The following is a 27,518-nucleotide window of genomic DNA, read 5'->3' on the forward strand; positions in this document are numbered from 1 at the left end:
GTTGTTACGATCTGAACTTGAACATTTGAGGCTGAATAAGTAAAGGTCATTGAATTCGTGCGGAGGCCAAGTTTGTATCGCTCAGGCATCAGCCGAGTTTGACAAAAATAAATAAGCTATTTATACAATACCGGTAGTTTTTGCATCCACAGATTTCTGTTGCGGAGTGCGCTTCTTAGGGGTATTCGGTAAAGATACATAGATACAAAGATAGATACAATTATAAAGAGATAGGTAGATTAATTAATTCATAGATAAAAAGACACATAGATACATAGTTAGATACATATAAAAATAGATAGGTAGATTAATTGATTCATAGATAAAAATACACATATATACATATATAAAAAGACATATAGATACATAAGTAGGTAGATAGATATTGCAACAAATCACGCAAGAGTAATAAACTAAAAAAAAAGTTTTTTTAGGAAATTAGGACCCGCTTAGTTTTATGAACATAAACCTCGCATTATGCCCGTTTTCACTAGCGACAAGACAATACCTAATTAAGTTACGCCTAATCTTAAAAGGCCTAGGCATACACATCAACCGTTCCCCAATTCTAGTCACCTAAGATTTGGTGAAACGATCTTTAGGTTTAAGTTGGCGAACGAAGTTATTTCCATCCCCTTACTATTATGTAAACATATATGTATGAACACTTCAAGTGTCTGTGGTAGGCCTACATGAATAAAGAAATTTTGAATTTAAAATTTGAATTTGAATTTTGAGTTGGGAAAACATATCTAATTCGCCATTTTGTGGCGACAGCTATCTTGATCCGACTAATTCACCTTTCAAACAAAAAAACACAAATTAGAGCCTAGTAGAATAATATACACTAAATTAAAATTCGGAGGATTTGGTGAAGTGTTTTTTTATATAGACATTGTCTAAGTCATTAGGCATTTAAAGTCAAAGTCAAAAATATCTTTATTCACGTAGTAGATGATGGCGATAACCACATTCGTTAACTTAAAACTAAAGCTACGAGGGTTCCAAACGCGTCCTGATCTAAGAAAAAGCCCACCCTTTGAGAACATTATGGAAAACTTAGAAATCCAAAACCTAGAAAAGTTAGAGGTGCTGGGATTCGAACTGGACTCCCCCAAAGTGACGCCGAAGTCCTAACCTTGGTTATCACCGCCTCAGAAATTGATGATCTATAAAGTCAAAGTCAAAGTCGAAAATATCTTTATTCAAGTAGGCCCGGCCCACAGGTGGCACTTTTGATGCGTACATAAGAATTACACGGTAGTGAGATGATTGCTTTAACCATATTCGTAAACTAAAAACAAAAGCAACGAGGGTTCCAAACGCGTCCTGGTCTAAGAAGAAGCACACAACAAACTTAACCCGGTGTTTTTTTTTGATATCACCGTCTCACATTGTCATTTAAAATTATTAGAGGAACCGCGAGCGAGCTTTTTTATCGATTACGTAGTATTTTATTACAGATAGCTAAAAGATATAAATAGATATATAGATTGATAATAATTATATTCCATTTCTGCCGCCAAGTAGCATTGCTGTTTTACTGAATTCCTCGCATTCGCTTCACTAAAACAATAATTTATAATAATGGATACATAAATTTCAAATTTAAAAACCTCCTACTTTTAATTTAGTGTACATTATTCTACTAGGCTCGATTTTGTGTTTTTTTGTTTGAAAGGCGAACTTTGAATTTTTTGTTTGAATTAGTCGGGTCAAGATAGTCGTCGCCACAAAATGGTGGATTAGATATTCTAACAAAATTCAAATTCAAAATTTCTTTATTCATGTAGGCCTATCACAGACACTTATGAAGCGTTTACACATATAAGTTTACATAATTGTAAGGGGATGGTGATAACTTCGTTCGCCAACTTAAACCTAAAGCTACGAGGGTTCCAAACGCGCCCTGCTCTAAGAGGAGCCCACCACAAACTTAGCCGGATATTTTTTTTTATCACCATCTCACAGTAAATTGATATTAAGCTTTGAAGTTAGAGCGATTCACACCCAAGCTTTTTTATCGTTTAAGTAATCCTTAATATTATAATAGGATTTTTCTGATCTCTCTCAATATGGGTATCAAAGAAAGGTCATTTCGTGGCGGCGGCCATCTTGGACCGATTTTCATCATGGCTAATAACACTCCCGACTAATTCACCATTGAATCAAAAAAACTCAATCAAAATCGGTTCGGAACATTAGATGCCACAGACAAGCACACACACAGATACGTTTCGTCTAGAGATAAAGTGAAAGTAAGTTTAAGCTGATGTGAATATAGTTCATTTTAGTGTGTAATCTCCAACGTAAATTCACGTCAATTAAACAGGAATAAAATGTTAGATAGAAGCAGGTGTTACTATGCGGAAATCCATGATATATTATGAAAATTAAGCTAAATTTGCTATACTCCGCGAAAAGCAGGAGAATCTGTTTGGTGTTATTCATAATTTCTTATCCTTACTCCACACCAAAAAATCTCAATCACCAAAAAATCGAATCGTGGAACGTGGAGGATCCTCAGGCGATGTTGTGAAGTCTACATCTCCTTACAATCCATACAATCTAAACAATTATTCATTGTAAAGTCAACATCTCCTGAGGATACTCAATTTCGGAGCGAAACGTGCGTAGAGGGTACATTGCCGAAGATCTGTTTGGTATGCAGTATAAGGATTGAAGAAATTATAAATAACACCATACAGATTCTCCTGCTGTTCGCGGAGTATAGCAAATTAAGCTTAATTTTCATAAGGAACAAAATGTTCGAGCGTTCAGAGATTTGGGAATCTAGCTTCCTTTCAAAACACGGAAGTTTGCAAGTTTAACTCAGCATGGCTCCAAGAGATACGTTAACAAAATATTATATGAAACAGGAAGGGCCTTGTGCACAATAGCAAATTATTATCGAACCTTGGTTTTTTAATCATTTTCAGCTTAGTCGCGCCGATTGTTTTGTTGAATCGGCTGTTGTACGTATTTACGTGGCTTTGACCTCCGTTCTAATAATACAGTTTGCAAAAGGGAATATTTGATTTCAATGATGCACGAGGAATAAAATTTATAATTTTAAAAAGCGTTTAGCTAAGCAGTTTGTGTACATGACTAATATTGAAGCATCAAAAACCACTCCACGTTAGAATGTTTTCTCGAACAAATGGTTAGGCAATACGGTATGTATTGCCTAACCATTTGTTCATTAGCAGTTGACAGTTATTATTTTACCTCTAATGTTCTAAGCGTTCACCATAAAATGGGAAAATGGGAAAAAGGTAAACGCTACACACCGCGGGTGTAAATTGAGACGTGCGTGTGGCGTTTTTGGACACAATGCACTGCAAACTATAAAGGCAGAATGAGAATTCTATAGTTTCTTAATTCAATGGTAAGTAGATATTTTGTCGTCTTTGGGGGCTGAAATTAAAATTCTTTATTTAGAAAAAATATAGTAGGTCTAAATACTTATATATATATATATATATACAATAATAGAGGTCCAAATATAGAGGTAAAATAAAAAGCATAATAATTAGTACAGGACTCGGCAGACTTCACCCAACACACACGTAGATACATATATATTACTGTCGTTTTTGTATTATGTAAGTTCTCGAGTTTTAGTGAGACTAACGGACAGCAATTTATTTTCATATATAGATAGATAATGTCAGTATAGGTAATTATATAAATCAAGTCAACTGTTTTTGTGCACTAAATTAAGAAAATCCTAGACTGAAAAAAAGTAAATTTCTTCACTTCGTCAAAATCAGGTTTGAATCTTCTCAGTGGTAAAATTCGTATATTTTGTGGTTATTATTATTAGCCTGCCACAAACATAGACTGCATTGTCATTTACCATAAGTTGAGATTGCAGTTTGTTCCGTGGTAGAGTCAATAGAAGCGGACAGACTTGATATTTCAAATGTACTTATATTAGGCCTACTTGAAATAAATTAATTTTGAATTTTAACTCCTAACGAGCTTTCCCCCCCCCACCCCCCCCCCCCCAGCCCTTGGTGACGCTGTTACAACCCAACCCAACTATTTGGGTACAAAGATGTTTCGTTACTGATATCATCCTTTCAATAAATAACCGAAACCAAGATTGTCTTTACAACAAATAGCCTTAACCTGAGGTTACCCTTACCAGTACCGTACCAAACAAAGTTAACTTACAGGAAAATAATAATACATTCCATATTAAAATTTTCTGCGAAGTTCTAAACAGAAACAAAAACTACCATCGCGGTTCAATGCATTTACATCACAAAAAATAAACATAACGTTTTTATTGGACTGAAAAACTGACGGTTATTTCCTTTGAGTTCAAGCAAAAAGTGTGAAATTATTATTATTTATTTATTTTATTAATGAAAAATATACATTTTTTATGTTAACATAACAATATCTGTTACGGCGTAACAAAAACCCAGACGGGTTTATCCGTACACCGGTATTCATCATTAAGCGCTCGGAATTATAAGTAGGTACAGTATTTTAAAGCTACATACAAAATATGATATATGACGGGTAGTTCCAAAAAAAAAAAAATATAAAAAATAATGATCGCGTTTCAACCAGTTCTACATATCGTACTTCATCGTTTGAGTAAACTTTACACAGGATGTTCCAGCTATTTATTATTACATTTATTAGTTTGAAAGAAAAATGTTTTAAGTTTCTCCTTTATGTTTTTAGAGTTTATTTCCTGCTTTAGTTTATAAGGCAAGCTGTTCAGCAAAGTCGGCACTAGACAATCCAGGGTCTGCCTTCCGTACAAATTGTTACTTTGGGGAATAATGAGTTGGGCGTTTGACATACTGCGCGTTATTATTGGTAGTTTAATCTGCTTTTGGAGATTTTTCTTGAAAAAGTTCTCCATTAATAAGGTATATTTAATTTTATCGTGTATTGGCATGATTTTACAGTACGAGAATAATTCATGGTAATTACCTCTAAAATTGTTTTTGACTTTGTATGGTACAACGGTTTTTAGCAAGCGCATTTGGAGCTGGTAAATGGTATCTAAATGTGATTTACATGTTCTCCCATAACTACTAAGACCATAGGCAATAGTTGATTCGGCAAGAGCTTTGTAAAGCGATAAGCGTATACTATAAGGAATTCTATTTTTTATAAGAGTAAATTTTGCCAACATGGATCGTAATTTATCACACACGTGGTTTATGTGTGCTGTCCACTTAAGACGATCGTCAATTACGACACCAAGGTATTTATGGTAACTAACCAAGTCAACAGGACCACAATTACACGGATTTATGGTAGCATGTAGGCACGCATGGCTATGGGCAATCAGGTAAGGAGTTACAGTACTTCTGTTTTGACTGGAGCTGATATACATTAGTTTCGTCTTTCTTGCATTTAGCACAAGCCCCATGTCATGAGACCACTTAGTTAGTAAATTAAAATCGGTTTGCAGTTTCAGAAGAGCTATATTTATATTCTCGCCCGCTGCTATAAGACATGTGTCATCAGCAAACTGGTAAATTTCACAATTTTTAATCAACCCAGTGGCGTCATTGACATAGGTTATGTAGTGCAACGGTCCTAATACTGATCCCTGTGCTGTACCTTCTGCAACAGGCATTCTGCTACTTAATTCATTTCCAACTTTAACTTGGTATGATCGTTCCTTTAAATAGTTTTTACACCAGTTTTTTAGAGGTCCCCTTATGCCACAATCATCAAGCTTTTCCAACAGAACATCATGCCGTAGTGTATCAAATGCCTTACTATAATCAATGAATACTATAAGTATATGTTGTTTTACATTTAGGTGCTTAAAAATTGTGTTAGTGAAGTTAGAGAGTAGTTGGGTTGTACTTTTTTGGGTTTGAAATCCATATTGGGTGTCGTTTATGATATTATTATCATCGTAAAATTTAGATATTTGGTTACCTATAAATTTTTCGATAATTTTATTAATTGTAGGTAGAATCGTTATGGGTCGGTAATTTTCATATTCTTTACGACTTCCGGTTTTATGGACCGGTCTGACTATACCAGATTTTAGTTCAACTGGGTATTCTCCTGTTTGGACTGATGCGTTTATCAGCTTTGTTAAAACTGGTAATATTTTTTGGCCTATATGTCTTAGGTCCAATGCTCTCACGCCATCTACACCTGGCGCTTTATCGCATCTTAATGATTTTATTATCTTTAAGACTGTTGCAGGTGTTGCTTTTTTGAATCGCATTGAAACATTAGCGGGATGAGCATAAGTAGATTTATCTAGTAGTGTAGTGTTACAATTTGGTATAATCTTTTTAACATTTTCGTAAAATTTTATTGCAAATTTTTTTGCAATTTCTTTAGTATCAGTATGTATATTTTGTAGTGCATTTAATATTATATTATCTAAAGATTGTTTAATTCTACCCGTAATTTCATTGAGTATTTGCCATAATATTTTTGGGTTCCTTTTATTCTCAATAATTTTTGCTTTTATTTTATTATCTTTATTTTTTTGGATTATTTTATTAGCATAATTTCTTGAATTATTATATTTAAGTTTTAATATTTTATCACCAGGGTCTTTAAGCCACTGCATAAAAAGCCTATCTCTATGGGCGCATGCGTTTTTAATTTTATTATTTATGTTAAATGAATTAGTAGTGCATTTATGTCTGTCATAATTTCTTACTTTAATTTCCGATTTTTTATAACACGATTTAATATTATTTATTATTATGTTATATATTTCATAGGGACATATAATATTCTTAATAGGCTGCCAATCTATTTCATCAAGATATTTATAAAGATTTTTATTGTTATATGTAATTCTAAATTTCGGAACATCATGTATCCGCTGTGGTCCAATGCATGCGAATGCAATAGCGCGATGATCGGCCAGAGAAGTTCCGAGCGCTGCCGTGTAAACTTCTTGTGAGCGGGATCTAGCGAAAATGTGATCAATACATGACTTAGTTAGTTTGTCTTTATATAGTTCTATACGCGTATATTCTGAGATCCCGCACACAAGGCCGTGACCATACATAACAGTGCTATATTTATGCTTTATAGGGCAGTTGGATTTTAAATCTATGTTAATGTCTCCTAACACAAATAGGTCTTTATTTCGCTCGACTTTACTGAGAAATGTGCTAAGTTCCGCAGTAAATAAATGCTTACTCTGACTTGGTGGTCTATATATTGCACACAGAGTGGCGGTGTAACCCAATGAAGTAGTAATTTGGCCAGAAAGGAGTTCAAAGTGTATTGATTTATAAATTTTGTTAGTGAATTTGTGTTTTTTCTTAATATATATAATTATCCCACCTCCTTTGCGTCCGGTACGCAGCTCTGTGTGCATTTCGTACCCCTGAATATTATATAAACGACTTAATGAGTCGGATATATTAGCCTCTGTGACAACGATAACATCGGGAGTATTTGAGCATTGTTGAATGCATTGCTCTAGCGATGTGAAATTTTGAATTATAGATCTAATATTTATGTGAATACATAACAGATTTGTTCTAGAAGGTATATAATCGATAAAGTTTTGTAGGTTTTTACAATCTGACACTTCGGATATATCTTCCTTATAGCTATCTAGGTTTAAATTCATTTCAGTATTAGGAATTAGTTACTATAAATAGGTTTAAAATAGTAAGTATTATAATAAGTATCGAAATAAAGTTGTTATTTTAGATTTTTAACGTCAACGCTTGACCGAATTATTATCGCTTTTTCTTTTTCACCTTCTTTGCGAACGCGTATGATACCTTTTTTGATCCATATGTATTTGAAGGTGCTGCTGAGCTCTGATTTACAAAACCACAGCAGGTATTTCTTATAGGGTGTCAGGGCTTCTCTTAGGTACACTATTTTACTATTCTGAGTTGCAGGATCTATATCCGTAACCATAATTTTTTTAACATTTGACTTTGAAGCTATCAACCAAGTAGTTTGAAGTTGTTCTGATTTAAGTTGCACCTGAATAGGACCTGGAACTTCCTTCTTGCCCGGAAGACGGACAGCATGTTTGATGTCGTCGACTTGTTGTTTTAGTACTGTAGCTACTTGTTTAGCAATTAGCATGACATTTTCGTCATCCTTTTGTGGGACATTACATATTTCAACACAGTCAGATAGTTCTCGCTGCTCTTTTTCCTGTAAACGTTGTTCTAGAGCTCCTACTCTCGTTTCTAAGTTGTTATTTCGGTTTGTAAGCTCAATGTTCTTCTTTTTTAGGTCTTGTAAGGTACCTTGACAGGCTTCTAAGGTCGCAATTACTTCATCCAAATATTTTGTATATTCTGTTTTCCATATTTAAATGAAATAAATGCCTCACATAGATATTACTGCAATAACACAGTGGTTAGAACTTCGCCTTTAGTTTCGGGGGGCCGAGTTGGATAGCGTTTTAAACAATTAAAATATTACTTGCTTCAACGTTGAAGGAAACCTGAGAGTTTTCCACCCTAGTTTTTCGAGTTTTAAACCCTTTTTATTATGGGTGGAGACCCGTGCCATGGGCCAGTGACTATGTAGGCATTGTTGTGTGTATATATAATGTGGACTGTATTAATGTTTATGCATAGAAATTAAACTTATTGCTGGTTTACTAGGATTTATTTTGTTACAAAGTTTAGTAAATGCACTCAGACCGCCAATGCGAGAATGATGGCGTGGGCCACGTAACTCGAGATCGCGGGTCGCCCCCGGCGGAGCCCGCGACCCGCGGACCGGGTTCGATGCATACTAGTGGGCATCGAACAGGCATTATTTATATTTAGTCTATCATTTATTCTTATTCATTTTTTTTTAATTCTTAACAATGCTTAAAAACATTAAAAAAACACTATTAAACATATAAAAAAAAAAACACCCTTGAATGCCCAAGCAACCATTTCAAGGACTACTGCCTTCTGTATCCGACCCTTGATCCAACAACCAAGCGAAAGCTTCTTAAGATGTTGGTCAAAGCTTTTCGCGAGAAGACCATTGACTCAAACGACGATCGGAACAATAACGGTCGACTCAACATTCCACATGGCGGTAATTTCGTGAGCAAGGTCCAAGTATTTAGATACTTTTTAGATATTTAGTTATTATTAAGCCTTTATTTTGTAATATTTTTTTTTTATATACTTTTACTGTGTTAAATTAATTAAGTTAAATTAATTAAGTTTCATCATTTATTCTGGTTTCATTTATCTTTATTTCGTTGTTCCAGACGAGCATTAGCCATACCACCGAAGACAGAAGGACCCTACGCCCACGACAGGTGTCATATGTACCAGGCCGACTGGACTCTCGCGTTGGCTCAGGGTAGAACCACGCCTGATGATGAGTGGCCGATCGTACCCTGCACCGGAAGCTGGGAGTATAATAGGAGCGATGTGCCATACGAAACTATTGCGTCACAGGTGTGGTGGAAAATCTTTATTGCTACCTCGGACCCTTGGGCAGGGCGGAGGTTATGTGGGACTCCCCCCTCTAAAGGGGGTACACCCAAACGAAAAACAACCACGGCATGCCCCTCTTGTTGGCTTTGTTAGACGCCCGGGGAACTATCCTTACCCTCACTTAAGCAGGAGGTCCAGAATTTTCTCTGTTCTGGTCCTGTGGTAGGCTTTGGCTAGGCAAGATGATGATAATGACTAACCTAATGTTACATGGAAAAGTGTTATCAATAAACCGAGCAACACTTCGCAGGGCATGGAAGGAACACGTCATAAAAAACTCCACCCTGAGGCCTGTGTCCATCAACCGAGGCGTAGGTGAAACCTCATGTGTCTGTAATACCGACAACCATACACCCTTTAGGTACATCAATGCTGTTTGTTACCAGAAATAAGCATGGCGCCAATACTTCTCCCAGACGACCTCTGTCACAACAAGCTCTGCCACTGTAATTTTTTTTTAGACTTGCGCTTGACAACTATCATGCCTGATGTAAAGCAAGGATGCTGTCTAAGTTGGGGCGCGCTTGTCTAGAAAATGCCTTTTCACTCTTGCCTTGAAAGCATTCAAGTTTTATGTATCAGGAAACACCGAAGCCGGAAGAGCGTTCCAAACTTAAGCAGTCCTTATCAGAAACGTAGATGAACGCGCTTCGTGCGTGTTGCCTGTATGACAACTTCATAAGGATGCCACCGTTCACGGCATCTCGCTGTTCTGTGGAAGAATGGCCGGAACAAGTTTATGAAGTAACTGAGCACATTCGCCAAAGTATATCCTTATAAGGCTATAAGACTGATGTGAAAGGCATATACTAATTTCGGCATCGACGGTAGGGGGCCGTAGCTTAATTGGATAACGCGCTCAGGCCGCGATTGCCAGAGTCGCAGGTTCAAATCCTGTCGCTTCCGAAAATTTTTATATGCATTTTCAATTTATAAAAATAAAAAAAAAAATCCTGTAAAAAACCGCCAGGCAGGCAACATTACGTCGGTGCTGTGTAGTTTCGCCTGAGTAAGGGATTCATTGCCGATGATTCTTCTCGCGCGGCGATCAACCGAGTACGATATTACAATAATGCTTAAAGCGAATAGTAGTATATCGACCCCTCTTTAAATCACTAAAATTATTAACTACCGGGTATATACATCTTCGAATCAGTATGCTTCGTAAAAAGATGTAGAATTAAGTTTTTCGAGATATGTGGTTTTTTGAGGTTTTTTCTTAGTTTTGATTATGACATACATATATATAATACACCGTATAATGCTATCATAATACATAGTGTACATATGATATTCTTATAATAACAATTTTTATTCTTTTTAATATATTTGCAATTGAGTGGTGATGTTAAATAAATTAATATGTCGTAGACTGCGACTAAACATGTATAATAAATGAATTTGAATTTGACTTCTTTGATTAACAAATGACATTATTATTTTTGCCAGTTGGACTGGGTGTGCGACAAGGACAACCTACCAGCAACCGCGCAGGCTATCTTCTTCTGCGGTGCCATCGTCGGTGGGTTGGTCTTCGGGTGGATAGCTGATAAGTACGGCCGGATACCTGCCTTAGTTGGTAAGGAAAAGTTTACCGATGGTAAAGTCGCAACTAACTGACTGACTTGATGCTTAACAAGTGCTATGAACTCTGAACTTTAAAGTCATATTAAGAACATTAATTAAGCCGCATCTTTCAGCTGTCTCGAATGGGGAGAGTTTTCGGCCATTACCGCGTTAACACGTGCTATTCTCGCTACGCTCACTTCATCTTAAACCCATCTGACCATCTCTACATAGTATAAACGCGCTACGGATTTTGATGCGGTTTTAGTTTAGATTGTATGTGCATTTTTGGGGCCGCGTAGTACACCATTGCTCTCACAGGGGAGAGCACAGATTCTGAACATATCTTAATTCTGTGGGGGAGAGGACGCATCTGCCCAAAAGTGGGTGAATTAATAATCGTAATAATAATCAAGGGTCGTACGAGTATACAGAAAGCAGTAGTACCTTTAAATGGCGCATATTGTAAGAATCCCTGAGCCTGAGCCTGATCTGGAGTCCTGAGATGTGATTTTTTTTATAAAAATTTGTGGAGTTATAAAAAATATATATTAATAAATAATTTAATAAAATTATCATCATCATATCAACCTATTAGTCTCATCATTAAAATTTGAGATTTTTTTTTTGTACAATTGAATCAATTAAATAAACCCCGGAATGAGCCCGCAGATTTTGACAAAGTGTACCCTGTGAAACCTTTTACTAAAAAACAAAATTGTTGACATCGTAAAAATGTACTCTCACCATTTTTTCCCAACGCGCCAAACGAAGTATAACTTCAATAAGAATAAATGGTTTTATTTGCTTGAATATGGTTAGAAATTAGGTTATAATATTGAGCTATAGTGACCAAGGTCTTGTTTGATCGCTACTTAACTTTCAATTTAATTTCAGGCACGAACCTGGTGGGCTTCGCCGCCGGCATAGCCACCGCGTTCTGCAACGCGTTCTGGTCGTTCGCTTTATGCCGGTTCCTCGTGGGACTGGCGTTTGACAACTGCTTCACTATGATGTATATCTTGGGTAAGGACAGGTTAAATAATCATTTATGTCTCTTCTATACTTATAATAAATCTGTAACTGGAAGATTTCTGTTCATTTAATATATATTGAAAATTTTGATCGGGGGATGCTTTATAATAGATACTGAGTCAAATACAGATTTTTATTGAATTTTTGTCTGTCTGTCTGTCTGTCCGGGCATCACGTGAAAACTACTGAACGGATTTAAATAAAATTTGGTATAGTCGTAGCCAATATTCCGGGTCAACATATAGTTTACTTTTTATCCCGATAAAACCAAACTCAAAACCAAACCTATCTTCGGCAATGTAGGGTACATTGCTCCGATTTCGGAGCGAAACGTGCGTGGAGGGATACGGGTCTCTTCCCACACTGAGAAGGGGTTAAAGTCGTAGTCCACCACGCTGGCCCAGTGGACTTGACATACCTTTAAGAACATTCTGGAGAACTCTCAGGTATGCAGGTTTCCTCACAATGTTTTCCTTCACCGTTGACGCAAGTGATATTTTAATTGCTTAAGTACAAAATGTATTAAAACTTAAAACCTTTATTCACAGTTCTGGAATACGTGGGACCGAAATGGCGTACATTTGTAGCCAATATGTCAATAGCGATATTCTTTACTCTCGGCGCGAGCCTTCTACCCTGGATAGCGCTGTGGGCGGATGACTGGAGGAGGTACGCCCTTGGGATCAGCGCGCCCTTCATCATCGCCGCAGCCACTCCTTGGCTGGTGCCAGAGAGTGCAAGGTAACGGAAATGTACAGATAGATAGATAAGCTTGCTTGTTTAGTAGTACTGCTGTTTGAGACAGAGGCCGGTCGTGCGTAATAATTATTACCTTATTTTTTTTTTATTACCGAATTAGATATAACAACAGTACTTACTCCTTAATTAACTTATTATGTACAATGGTTATTACAGAAAAAAACTCTATCTTTATACTAAACAACAAGTTTTTGCAGACATGTGTAATGATTGTTCTTGTTGTGCACTTTACATTTCGCATGCTTAATAGTAGAATATGGAGGAATGTTATATAATAAGACCCTATGTAAGCTCATATTCACCGAATAAAATTTCATTTCATTTAAAATCATTTAAAATTAAGAGCTTCCATCTATTATATATTTATGGCATTAGCATATTTATAAGAAAGTCTTTGAATAAAACAATCTATATCACGCTCTTAAGAAACGGGCTATCGTAATTTAGGGGTTCGGATGCCAATTAATTTGTACATTTCTAAATTTTCCTGCTTCTAAAACTGGTAACTTCTACTGTTTAGCTGACCTCCCCTGCCTCCCCTGGGTACGCCAATGCCCGCAGACAAGCCTAACTTGGTGTTAAGATCCTCTGTAAATACAAAGTACCTTGTCTCGTCTGTAAATAATATTTTTTATATGTGCAGATGGTTGTTATCGCAAGGCAAGATCGACAAAGCTATGGTCATTATGAAGAAATTCGAAAGAATTAACAAAACGAAGATACCTGACAAAGTGTTGAATGAGTTTACGGTAAGTCTCCGTCATTAACGCTTCATAAGTGCCTGTGAAAGGCCAACTGTTTTTTTTTTTTATTACATTTAAAGTACCTTCTTTGTATTTCGTACTTTCATTGTCATAATAATCTATTCGTAGATAAAAAAGACCACTGCGAAAAACAACAAACCACCCAACCAAAGACCTCCCAACATGGCGTTTGCCCATAATCAGCACGTCGCGTTGGGCAGACGGGTTGGTGATCGCAGTATATTCTGGGTCTCCTTTATATTCCGTTCGTTTATATAATAGAATTATGTCCTACCATTTTATCCTGGATAAGTTTAACGAGATTTTAACGACTGACTGGTAGTTAAACTTCTATCTATATATATAAAAGAGAAAGTGTGTGGGTATGTTCCGTATAGGCTCCGAAACGGCTGGACCGATTTCAATGAAACTTTCAGGGGATCTCCGGATTGACCTGGCGGGTAATCCTGTACAGTTTGGTGACGATCGGAGCACTCCTGTTTTTTAACTGTCAAACTGTCAAATACAGCTTTTATTTACTATGATTATATTCTATTGTTGGGTGTGCATGGGTGTAGATAGTGATCTTCACCCGCTCGAGAAGAGAATAGAAGAGAATGAATACGGAGATAAATAAATAATTGAATATATTATGAGAATTAAATTAAAAATTTAATGATGTAAGTTTATTGTTTAAATAAAATAAGGCGCTGGGTACGCTAGTGTTGTATAAATATCCCTTAGAACAAGCTTTTTCATTTATACGTCACTTGATGCACATGACAAAACATGTCTGTTATTTTCTATTCATTAATTCATCCATACTACATCCATACAATAATAGATATTCTTACCTCTTTCCAGGATGCAACTCAAAAAGCGATCAAGGAATCCGAAGCTGAATCCAAAACTTATTCAGTTCTGGACATCTTCCGGACACCCCGGCTACGACGCAATGCTTTGCTCCTCATAGTCATTTGGATGGCCATATCCCTGGTGTTCGACGGCCATGTACGGAACGTCGGGTCTTTGGGTCTAGACATATTCCTGACCTTCACTATTGCGACCGCCACGGAGTTCCCAGCTGATACGTTTTTGACTGTGGTGCTTGATAGGTAAGATTTAGAAAATATATTATACTTACTATAAAAGGATTAGTTGTGATTGCTCTATATATAATTTCAATTATTATGTTTTTTACGAATTCATTCCTCAGTCGGAACTAATCATTAAGGTTTCTTAGGACTTTCTATCCTTTTTATTTAACCTTAGAATTTAGAACTAAGCGCCCCAGCCAGGGCGCGGAACCGGTTTAAATTTACCGGCAAATTTTGTTTAAAAACCAAAATGTTTTTATTTTAATGTTCTGCGTTTTACCGGTTAATGATAAAACGAAACGAAATGCTATATTTCACAACGTTTAATAAACCAAAATTAACCGGTTTACGCAAGACGCGTTTTTAACCTACCCTAGTTCGTGGTGAATCTTTGCTGCACAGAAAAACGGTATAAATTATACATCTTTTTAATAGACATGCATCGATTCTTATAAATGAAGATGTTTAAAACTTTTTTTTTATTGCTTTGTCTGTGGTGTACAATAAAGTGTATTTGATTTAATTTGTGTAACTGTACTGTATCAATGATTCCCTGATATTCCTTATATATTATTGCATATCAGATGGTCACAAACATACAGATGATTTGTATTAGTGTCATGACCGAAGCAAGATTCCTTTACGTTGTTTCATTTTCAGATGGGGCAGGAGGTGGCTGGCTTGTGGGTCCATGGTAGTTAGTGGCATTTTCAGTTTACTGGCCACAGCTGTTCCCGTTGGTAAGTACTTATCTATTTGAATAAGCTACTGTAGTTCTTATAATTAAGATATCCGAAAGAACCATTTGGCCTAGATATTTTACTCTCCGTCTTTTCAAACAACTCTATGAGGAGGGCAAAAAAACTTACACTCTTTCGCATTTATAATCCTAATAAGGTTCAGTAATTGTTTTTATGATAAAAAAGAATTTTCGCAGTTATATATTAAAGTGTATCAAAAATTAATCAAATTACTTTCATTATAAAATAAATATAAAATACTAGCTCTTACCCGCGACTTCGTCTGCGTTTGATTTAGTTTTTAAAGTATTCAGTATCGCTAAGCCTTAAATGAGTATAGTAGTATATATATAAAACATGTGACTGTAAATTAATTATAGACAAATAATTTGAATTAAATAAAATTGCGACTATAATTAAAGATCTAAGCTATCCTATCTCTTAAGTTGGACCAGACTGCTCACGGTGTGCCAATTTAATTTAAAATCGGTTAAGTAGTTTAGGAGTCCATCGCGGACAAACATCGTGACAGGAGATTTATACTAAGACAATACACACATCGCCACCTAGCCCCAAAGTAAGCGTAGCTTGTGTTATGGGTACTAAGTGACAGATGAATAATATACATAAATAATAAGCATATACGTATAAACACCCAGACACTGAAAAACATTCATGCTCATCACACAAAAATTTTCCAGTTGTGGGAATCGAACCCACGGCTTTGGGCTCAGAAAGCAGGGTCGCTGCAAACCGCGCCAATCGGCCGTCTAAATTGCAGATTTACCCATAACACAAGCTGCGCTTACTTTGGGGCTAGATGGCGATGTATTGTCGTAGATTGCCTAGTTTTGTATAATCATTTAGTTCATAATCATTAGAATTTTTACAAACTATTAAATTAGTTGAGTATTTAGGAGTCACAAATAGTAATAAAGTAATTCTATTCTATTCTAAATCTCAAGTATTTTGTGATTTCAAACTATAAGTTATACTGAGTTTTTTGTTATCAATACCAAAATCAATAAACTTTAGCTATGAATGGACTTACTAAAGTTCTTATTTTTCTATGACGTCACGAGTACGGTCATGACACCCGTCGTGCGTTTTCGCGGGATATCTTTTTTTTAAAATATAATTTATATGAACAAAAGCTTTTATTTTAGCAAAATGAGTTATTTCTGGGTTTTGTGGACACTTCGGAATACCATAGGGCAGTTTTACAAAATTTGTGTTCGTGCCTACTGACTCCTACCTACTGCGTTTCTCGACCCGCATTTGACCACGCATTTGTGTTATATTTTATCTAGGTGGTCCTTCAGCATCTCTAGCCATCCTCGGTAGATTCGCCGTCAACATATCCTATAACATCGGGTTACAATACGCGGCTGAGTTGCTACCAACTGTGGTCCGGGCTCAAGGAGTCGCTTTAATCCACATCATGGGATATGTGGCGTCAATAGTCGCTCCTTTTGTCGTTTACCTGGTAAGTTTGAATTTTTTTTATTAAATATCATCCAAGTGAACTTGGACTTACGTTACGATAACGTGCGGCCAAAAAAAATAGATATATATAATTTCCAGCGCCATCTGTCGGGCTGATTTGTGAATGTAAATCATCCAGGGTGCCACCCAAACGCATACCAAAAAATTCATTCAAATTGGTCCAGCCGTTTAGGAAGAGTTCAGTGACATACACACGCACACAAGAAATATATATATAAAGATATACAGGGTGGCCGGTATGTTGTGGGGTACCCGAATCACTCCCATTTATGTTCCGCGATTTTTTATAGTTTTAGTTATAATTTTTTTTTAGATTTTTTTAAGAATTTCGACATGACCATCTTAAAAAAATTCTAAAAAAAAGCAAAATACTTTTTTTTAGAGTTTTCTTTTTTTGCAACCGAATTCTCATGAGTACTTGTATGCATAAAATAATCAGCTTCGTAGCTTTGATGAAAGTTATGAAAATGTTGGTCTAAATTTAAAAATTTAAGTGCCGTGAATTAATACTTAGATTTTTAATTTAAAGTTGAAAATTGAAACTTTTAACTTCTAACAAGTGACAAAGAAAAGGAAAAAACTACATACAACATGGAGACAAGAGTGCCGCGCCGCACGCTTCGGGGAAGGAAATTAAAAAAAACCTTTGACCAGTCTCATAAACGACTGTCTCTCACCTTCTTCTCTAGGACACTGGCTGTGGCGCAGTTGTTACTAGCCTCACGATCATTCGTCACTTCCCCTTATTTTCAGACAATCTGGTACACCCATGTAAGGGACCACCCACTGCTGAATTGATTCGATCGGTCCATAGTTTGGTTGACCTACCACGCGTTCTAGTGCCTTCTACCTTGCACAAAATGGCGTTCTATGGAGTTTTTTTTCTCCAGGAAGTTTGCATCACTAGAGTAGTAATCAGAAATGAAAAGTGTTACGGGCATAACATGACGAAGCTTTTGGGCTTCACTCCGGGCTTGCGGAACCGCAAGATCTGATAGAAATTTCACTTCAGTTATATTTGCATATAACAAGGAAATTGTCAGTGTTTGGACATATTCCTGACCTACCAGAAACGCAAATAGAACGAATAAAGCCAAGCCTATATCTGAACCGGTAATGTCGCGATACGCTTTCTGTTATTATCATAGCAGTGTCAATTTGTAGTAATATTGCCACACTTTTTAAACAGGCGTTAATTTTATTGAACGCAGATTCTGTTATCTTATCTTATATCTTTAAACGAGCACTTCTTGTATATATATAATTGGAATCTCGGAATCCAACGATTTTCATGAAATTTAGTATACAGGAGTTTCGGGGGCGATAAATCGATCTAGCTAGGATTCACTTTTAGAAATTGTCTTTTTATTTGTGTTTTCCGGTAATAACCGATTTGGTGCAACGAAGTTGCACGGGTCAGCTAGTTTTGTATAACTGTGGGGAAAAAATATAGCGTGCGAATCAATGGAACAATCTAATGTGCTTTTACTGCACTTTTGTGTATTGGTCCATCAGATATCTCAGGACCACCCACTAAGTTGATAGAAGACCTAGCCACTGAATACAAGGCGGCACAAAGTTGTTGAGTGTAGGTATCCCTAGAATAAACGACCACTGTTTAAATCGACGATTATAACTTAAATTTGGCGATGGTAGATTTGAAGGACCCTTACTGGCATCAGTAAGGGTAGTTAAACTATTGACGCCAGTGAGATTCCTTCCTTGCCACGTACAATATCGCATTTACCACGAGATCACGAGCGTCAAAATACATCTGTTCAGCCTCTATACGCTGTCTAGACAATGTCGGCATTACCTCGAAATCAAAGGCGACGAACTGCTGTATTTATCTATCTATATCTGTATCTAATGAATAAAATAAAATATTACGATAATACACACATTGCCATCTAGCCCCAAAGTAAGCGTAGAAGCAATAGATTTTATGGGTACTAAAACAACAACAACGAATATTTATGAATAAAATACATATTAAATACTTATAATATACCGATAAAAACCACCACCATGCCCACTATACAAACATTTTCCAGTGGTGGGAATCGAACTCTTGACCAGCCTCAAGAGTCCTCAGACTCTCCGATGGAGAGAACTGTGCTAGGAGTATCTTTACGTAATCAAATCTGAAATGAGAAGCTCCGTAGAAGAGCAAGAGTTACCGACATACCTCAACGAGGCGCGAAGCTATAGTGGCAATGGGCGGGGCACTTAGCTCGGAGAACCGAACGTCGGGGTGCTGGAATAGCACCGGTAAACGCAGCGTAGGTCGGCCTCCAACGAGGTGGACAGACTACCACCAAGCGACTCGCTGAGAGGCGTTAGAAACAAGCGGCCCAGAATGGTGGATTTTGGAACTAAGTAAGACCTATGTCCAACATCTGCTTGGTCCGTTATTTATGACTATAAATTTAAACTTCTAGGGTAACATATCTCAAGACCTGCCGCTCCTAATCCTGGGCGTACTTGGCATAGCGGGCGGCTTTCTGTGTCTGCTGCTTCCGGAGACGATGGACACAGAGATGCCGCAAACCCTCGCTGACGGAGAGAACTTCGGCAAGGATCAGACGTTCTGGGATATGCCATGTTTTCCCAGGTAATTATAGTCAACAACCATCCCACTGCTGCATATGTTAATATAGCAGTGGATGGAGCTTCGGACTCATCGTAACGCACCTCTGACTTTTCGTAGTTATGTGCGTTAATTTAAGAAATTTAAAATATCACTTGCTTCAACGGTGAAGGAAAACATCGTCATCGTCATGCCTGAGAGTTCTCCATAACGTTCTCAAAGGTGTGTGAAGAGTTGACAAGCTCGGTAGAATACGGCCAAACCCGCATGATTCTCGCGCCCTGTTGTAGGCTCGCTTAACACTTCATATTAAGAGATATAAAATAGGCACTCTCTCCAGCTCTTTAAGTATCTCTTTACCGAAAAACACGTGTATCCACTACCACGTTGCTGCATGAACAACCTACAAAGACATTAATATTCATTTGTAACTTTTTACAGAAAGAAGAACGAGACAAGTATCCCAGAGACATACAACACTCGATCTTCGGCGCGAAATCAAGAAGATCACTTCATAAGATCCTTGCCGGCTTCTGGGTCCAGGGCTTCCGTTAGAGCTTCTATCAGATTATCGTCTAGGTCCGCGAGGAGAAACCAGGACAACAGTGGAGTTTGATTCTAATTCCTAGAGGATAAATAAAACTTGGCTATGACAATGAACCTATGGAAACTTTGACCAATTGATTTGCCGAAGTGTGATTGTGAGATAAACGGAATTGTTGTTAGGTATTATCTGCAATGGCTGAAACTGATAATAAGTTACTCAGGGTTTGTCATATAATCCAACCAGTCTGCATTGGAACAGAGAGGTGTGTCTAATCTCTTATTAAATATTGTTTCTAATGAGAGAAGAGGAGAAGTTTCTAAAATCTTTGCTATAATTATCATACCTCAGTTTTTTGAAACAAGAACAGTTCACATGCGATGTTACCTTGGAACATTTTAAAACGCAGTTTTGTTGCAAAGTAACATTAAAAGCTTATAAATAACGCAGTTTTTGTCCCAAGTGACTGCAACCTCAGACTGAAAAACTGAGTTTGTGATGATAACGATCGATCGATCAAAAATTGCAGACCTAACAGCATATCCAGTTAAAATTTGGGACATAGATAATTGTGGTGACATTAGCATACCCTGAGAAAGGATTTTCATAAGTCCTACGAGCTTGAATTCTACGCCTATAACTCGTGGTGGGATTAGCTATGTCATCGAATATTTATATTATTTTGTATTTCATTTTTTTAATATTCGAACGATCTCTTAAAAGTTTAAAATTGTACATAGAATGCGTATTTATTTATGATTTGTTATACGAGTGTTATAAATAGATCCAATTTGATGAGTACAAAATCCTTCTTATATATTATTAGAATGCTTGTTTTTCTAACATCTGTTTTTACATAAAATATTCTGAGAAGAATCCACAGATTTTTAGATGATAAAGTTTAATATTAGTGAAAATGGTTCTGAGAAATACCCCCTACCGATACTAAATCAGAAATTGGTTTAACATGACAAGAACATATATTGTTGTTTTCTAAGTTGCAGTCGAACTGAAAGGCAATTTTATCAGTAAAATTCTTTAATCAGTTTGGACGTGACTACATCTGAACCTGTTATTTATTTTCTTTTAGTTAAGTTAGTGTAAACGGATGTTTCATTAATTTTAGTTGTAAATGCACAGTACTTATAGTTAATGCTGAATATATTCGTTGGTTTAGTTAAGCAACACTTTTGTGAGAAATACATATATAAAGATAATTTTCTGTTCCTAGCAAGTTATTACAACGATGTGCTTAACGATGTATTTGTATATAATAACAACGGACCCTGGTAAGGCCAAGAGATAGAAACTTTGCACAAAAACTGTGTTAAAAAGCTTAAGTTTTCTTGCAAAGTGACTTACAAAGACTGTCAACTTTGTATGTTTGGGCTATGTAATTTACGAGTAAATCGTTTCAGTGGTCTGTTTTTTAGCATTGTCTTGTATGTTTTTGATAACTTGCCTTTAAACTCAATTTTTTTGTCTGCTAATGCATTAGAAGTACTCACTTATTTATTAGTTGAATTTGAAACTGCTTCTGAGATGCCATTTAGTATTTTTTTTGGTTCGAAATTATAAAAACTAAACCGTTCTGTGATAATAATAATAAAGTAATTAATTTCATAAAATAAAACTTACTTGTTTTATTTTACCTGTTAATACTATTCTTATGTACTGTAGAAAAATGGAAGTGAACCTAGTACCTAAGTAACCTATGTACTTTGATTCGTGTCACGATATTTTGACCAACCACCAACCCGTATTGGAGCCTCGTAGTGAATATCAATCTTAAGAACCACCTCTCCTAGCTATGAGAGAGGATTTCTGTTACCTTAATAGGCAGAAAGGTGGCCAAGATATAGAAAGACAGAGAAAAATGTGAAAAATACAGTATTGGTTTCAGTATCTATTAAAACTAACTGACTGACCTAAAAAAACCATGTATGTACTTATGTACACGCGTTAGCAGTTATACTTTTTTGGCGTAACAAGATAAAAATCTTTTCAAAAATTTTATCTTTCCCCTTATTCTACGTTTGTAGAAAAAACGACATTAACAATAGAAAAAAGGTATTGTTTGAATTATTGAAAGTCAACTGTCAAACCTATTTTAGAAAAACAAAAATGTTGACTATAGCTAACTTCATGGGGTCGTTTTTTTTGAGACGGAGTGCGCGCGCATTCCAAAAATTTACTCATACCATTTTTCCCTAACACGCCAAAAGAAGTATAACTTCAAATATCTCATTTGCTTGTTAAAATAATACTATAAGAAACTATTTTAGTTTTATAATTAGGAATCATGATGATTATTGCCAGTCGTGTAGCAAGCAAAATTCATAGATGAGAATGATTTTATGAAAATAAATATTATAATTTTTAGTATCATAAATTATAATCTGACCATATACCATTGCCATGAAACTATCGATTTCAAGTAATATGAAATCCATTCCTACTAGGATACTGAATTGTGTGTGTGTGTAAAAATGATCATCCTAAATTAGACAAAGCATAGAATGTGTAAGTTAAAAATATTATAGTGACGATGTCTGAATACTTGAAGTAAATATTACCAAGGCGAATCGAATCTGGAATCTCTTGTTTAAGGCAATAATTACACAACACAAAGGCTTTTAAATCAGATAATACTAACAACTGCCGCGCTGTTTTTCTTATCAACTTACTTACGTCATGCGCCTATATCTGGTATTCTGCAGCATTAGTTATTATTTGCTCTGCGTTTTAACATATTTTGTTACTATTTAATATATTTAACATAACTGAAGTTTGTTTAGTTCTCACTTTTGATTGTTTGTTCACAGTTAGCGTCTTATGCGTTACTTACGCGTTTCTGCGTGAAAATGTTACGTTTGTTTGCATTTTATCTTACGATTTTACGATTTCATTCTACGGAATACATTCATACATATAAGATCGTTAGATGACCGAATTCTATTTCAGTGTGCAACGTTGCACTTTGTTTTATTTGAAGTTATACTTCTTTTGGCGCGTTAGGGAAAAATGATGGGAGTAAATTTTACGATGCGCAATCGCAAACCACCGACAATACCCTGAAGTTAGCTAACAACATTTTAGTTTTTAAAAATAGGTTTGACACTGTACACTTTCAATTGTCTAAGTATGCGGGCTTTAAAAGTGATTTAAATAATTCAATTGTACAAAAATCTCAAATTTTAATGTTCAAATTGGTGGTCCGATAATGGGATAACTAGATAATGAGTTATAATAATACTTTCAATGTATTAAATAGCTTTTTTTCTATTGTTAGAAAATAGAACAAGATAAAACTTTTGAAAAGATTTTTATCTATCTACGCCAAAGAAGTATAACTTCTATCGCGTGAATGAATGAATGAATACACTTTTATTGTACACCACATAAACATAACAAATTAAAAGTAAAATATTAACAAAAGGTATACAATTTGGCGGCCTTATCACTACATAGCGATCTCTTCCAGGCAACCAAAGGCGTTAAAAACAGCTCAAGAAGAGAGACACACAAAAACGTGTGTGTACTTATGTACACACACGTTTTTTGCATTCAAAATTCAAAATTCATTTATTTCAAGTAGGCCTAATATAAGCACTTTTGAAACGTCAAGTCTGTCTGTTTGTAGTGACTCTACCACCGGTCGGAAGGCAGATTCTAACGAGAAGAAGATCACTTTTTCTGCCGCCAAGCAGCAGTGCTGTTTTTCGGTCGAAAGAGTGTGGTTGCCAGTGTAATAACAGGCACATGAGGCCTAACACCTAAGCCTCAGATTGATGGACACAGGGCACTTTGCAGGACCCATACTCTGACAAGTGTAGCTCTATTGATATACGATATTTCCACTTAACATCAGGTCGGCCATTAGCTTAGTCCATCTATTGTTATTTAAAAAAACATGTGTTGATATAATATTTTAATATATGCCAAATTTTTTATAATAATATAATACTTTAAGAAGAGAAGAATGTGTTCACCAATCCGCACTGGGCTAGCGTGGTGGACTACGGCCCAAACCCTTCTCATGTGGGAGGAGACCCGTGCCCTGTAGTGGGCCGGCAATGGGTCGATATGATGATGATGATAGAGTCAAGAATATTTTTTTTCTGTGAAACACTGTATATGTTATAGCGGTCCCTCGCGACTTCGTCCGTATAAATGAACCTTAAAAGACAGATATAAACTGTTGCGGACTGTTTTTATAACTTTTAAAAGAGAACAACTTTATCATACATGATTTTATCGAAATCAACCGATTTATCGATTTCATCAAACTTTGACCATGTACGCAGCACATGCAGCGAAAGCTCTTAGAAGAAAAAAAAACCCATTTTGAGTCATTCTTCATTGATGCTACGCTTCTTTTAGTCTTAGCGTGATGATAGCCTATAGCTTTCCTCGATAAATGGGCTATCCAACACTGAAATAATTTTTCAAATCATTCCAGTAGTTGCTGAGATCATAACATTCAAGTAAACAAACAAACAAAGTCTTCAGTATATTAGTATGACATATAAGATAAAGAGGGACCTTATTTCATAGTGTCCGGTGTGAGTCTGTCTGTCCCTCTGTCTTTCGGCCAGCAGGCTGTACCTATCTCATGAAGCGTAAAAGGCTGATACAAGAAACGTTTTTTTTTTTTGTTTTTCGCTCCATACTTAATTTATTAATATTAATATTTAGTGTTCCATAATGCGTGTTTTGTACGGAACTTAACGTGTGCAGACCGGCTCACAATTCGCTGGTTCTATTTCAATTCCTTTACACTGTAAATTATTACAACTGGTTATATATAGAACTACAATGTTTCCTTTCACAGAATTCTAGGGCTTATATTAAAATGAATTGAGACGACTATAGCGTATCATGTACATAACATATGACTTCTTGTTACGGGATGTAGCTGAAGGAAAATTATTAGGATCTAATTGCGAAGTACTCAGGGCGTGCCATAGAGTCAAAAAATGTTGCGACTGATAAACAAAAACTCTAGATTAGTGCAAGAAGGCACCAGTCGTAAGAAAATTGGCGTTTTCTAAGGCAAGTCGCTTGCCTCGGAGAGCACTAAGTATTAACTATAAGATACCGGTCCCGGTTTTTATCAGTAAGAGAGCGAGATATATATTTATTTACTATCTATCTTATTTATTGCACCACCTACCTATTTTCTATGTTTTTTCCTTTTACGCCATTGGTTGCCTGGAAGAAATCGCTATGTAGCGATAAGGCCGCCAAATTGTGCTCTCTTGATATGTATTTATATCTTAACTACATTTTTTCTTTGGTGTACAATAAAAGTGTATTCATTCATTCATTCATATATATATACTTATCTGCTGTTTTATATATTTATTTAAAAAAAGTTCTTATTATTTTTATATTAAATCCGAAACAGCACCTATTTAAAATCTTATGTTTATGTGATCTTTGTGGACTAGCAACTATTTATAAGTGAAACTATTTATAAATCAATTTTTATTGTAAAGCCGTTGATTACGAATAAATCATCATAACATAACGGGTCTCCTCCCACAATGAGAAGGGGTTAAGGCCGTAGTCCACCAAGCTGGCCCACTGCGGATTGGTGGACTCCGCACCACTTTGAGAATATTATGAAGAACTATCAGGCGTGCAGGTGCATGCATGATGATTTCCTCGCGATGTTTACCTTTCCCGTTCAAGCAAGTGATATTTTAATTACTTAAAACGCTCATAACTTAGAAAATTAAAAGGTGCGTGCTGGAATTCGATCTCGGCCCCCCGAAAGTGTAGTTTAGCTCCTCCTACCGAATGCTCTATCACGAATAAATAATAAATAAAATAAATATATATATACAATAGGAAATAGGCTGAAGATTTTATACTAAGATTTTCGTGTGTATCCCCTTAGAAGCCCGACACTCTAGGCACAGTAGCCCGGCTGCGGTCCCGACTTTTGACGGGTTAATCAACATTTCTTAAAAACGGTTAAAAGGTCTTAGCAAGCGTGTGGAATCCAGTGATAGAATTATGCAAAACAAGTAAGCATTGTAAAGCTTCTTAATTTAAAAGTGACGTTGTCAGTGTAGTAACACTGACAACGTCACTTTAGTACTTTAGCTTAGTATGTCGAACAGTTCGTGAAATAGCAACCAAAAAGAACACGAAAGCGGATAGTTAGATTCTGCATATCCAAATTGAAATCTCGCACTTCCGCAGTCCTGTCGTGACGACGATCTTTAAATTGGCCTAAATATCGACAACTCCCGTTGTTATTATTATTACATTATTAAAAAAAAATGGAAATGATAACGATGCAAATAATTTTATATTAACAATGGTTCTCATAAGAAGTCTCAAGGTCACTCAGGGGGACCTTGGGAGAGAGCTATTCTCGGAGTATCTCTACGTGATCGAATCAGTAATGAGGAGATCCATAGACAAACCAGATTTTAAAATGTAAAGAAAGAATCGTCAAAGATTTGTAATAAACAAAATGTCATAGAAAAATGACTCTGGATGTACATCTCTTTCGAACTCTATGGTGACAAATAAAGATCTATTTACACTTATTATTAGTCGATACTCAATCAGATTCAATGTGAACGAGCATTTAAATGTATCTTCTTTATGTAAAGTAAAACAATGTAGGTATATGTTACATATATATAAAAGCGGTGATAGCCAAGTGTTTATAGCCTGGTGGTTAGGATTCAAGCCTCTATTTCGGGGGAACCGAGTTCATCCATCGGCACGCCTTTTTGGAGCTTTGGGTATACCAAGACGAGACCCGTGTTCCGAGATGGTTCAGCACAACATGTCTTCTTTAAATGTGACTTATTATTCTGGTTTTGGAATATGATTCCTCCCTCCCTGCCCCATCTTCCCGCGTGTCGTACGACGCTTCTAAATTCAAATTCAAATTCAAAAATATTTTATTCATGTAGACCTCATTACAGGCACTTATTAAGCGTTCATACAATTAACATGTTACACTAATGTTAGTGATGGTGATAACTGTATTCGTTAACTTTAAACTAAATCTAGGGGGTCCCATACGCGCCCTGGTCTAAGAAGAGGCCACAACATACTTAGCCAAAACTTTTTTATTATCACCATCTCACAGTCAGTTAATATTGAGATATGAAGCTAGAGCAATTTATACCCAAGCAAACTAAATAACAAAACAAAAATAAAAAAAAAGGTGGCACCATAATTCTAAGGTGGGAAAAAAATTTACTAAAAAAAAAAAATGTATACATAGATACAACGCAGTCGTATTTTTTTACTTTTTGATAAATTTTAATTAAACGACAGTACTTAGAACGCTAATATTAACTAGGAATCAGTACAGTGCATTACTTTATATAATAAAAAAAAATATATTCCGGTAAGATAATTTTTTCGTCCAATTTCTCTGCCACATACACGGATCCGTAAACACAGACACACGAACGTCAAAGAATGATTAGTTTTATTATTATTTACTATATTTAACAAGAAT

The 27,518-nt window shown here is 36.0% G+C and overlaps 1 protein-coding gene across 1 annotated transcript in view; it reads left to right on the forward strand.

Moving 5' to 3' along the window:
* LOC120628337 (organic cation transporter protein-like) overlaps positions 1 to 20,739 on the forward strand; it is a 28,438-nt gene extending 7,699 nt beyond the window's left edge. Inside the window, exons 2-11 of the mRNA XM_039896660.1 lie at positions 9,209 to 9,401; positions 10,890 to 11,019; positions 11,904 to 12,032; positions 12,590 to 12,782; positions 13,444 to 13,549; positions 14,408 to 14,658; positions 15,301 to 15,380; positions 16,691 to 16,866; positions 19,328 to 19,500; positions 19,918 to 20,739. Of these exons, the coding sequence (XP_039752594.1) occupies positions 9,209 to 9,401; positions 10,890 to 11,019; positions 11,904 to 12,032; positions 12,590 to 12,782; positions 13,444 to 13,549; positions 14,408 to 14,658; positions 15,301 to 15,380; positions 16,691 to 16,866; positions 19,328 to 19,500; positions 19,918 to 20,092 (1,606 nt within the window). The 3' untranslated portion in view covers positions 20,093 to 20,739. The remainder of the gene's footprint in view (positions 1 to 9,208; positions 9,402 to 10,889; positions 11,020 to 11,903; positions 12,033 to 12,589; positions 12,783 to 13,443; positions 13,550 to 14,407; positions 14,659 to 15,300; positions 15,381 to 16,690; positions 16,867 to 19,327; positions 19,501 to 19,917) is intronic.
* The last annotated feature ends 6,779 nt before the right edge of the window (positions 20,740 to 27,518 follow it).

Source organism: Pararge aegeria, chromosome 12 (genome assembly GCF_905163445.1).
Source record: "Pararge aegeria chromosome 12, ilParAegt1.1, whole genome shotgun sequence".
Classification (NCBI taxonomy): domain Eukaryota; kingdom Metazoa; phylum Arthropoda; class Insecta; order Lepidoptera; family Nymphalidae; genus Pararge; species Pararge aegeria.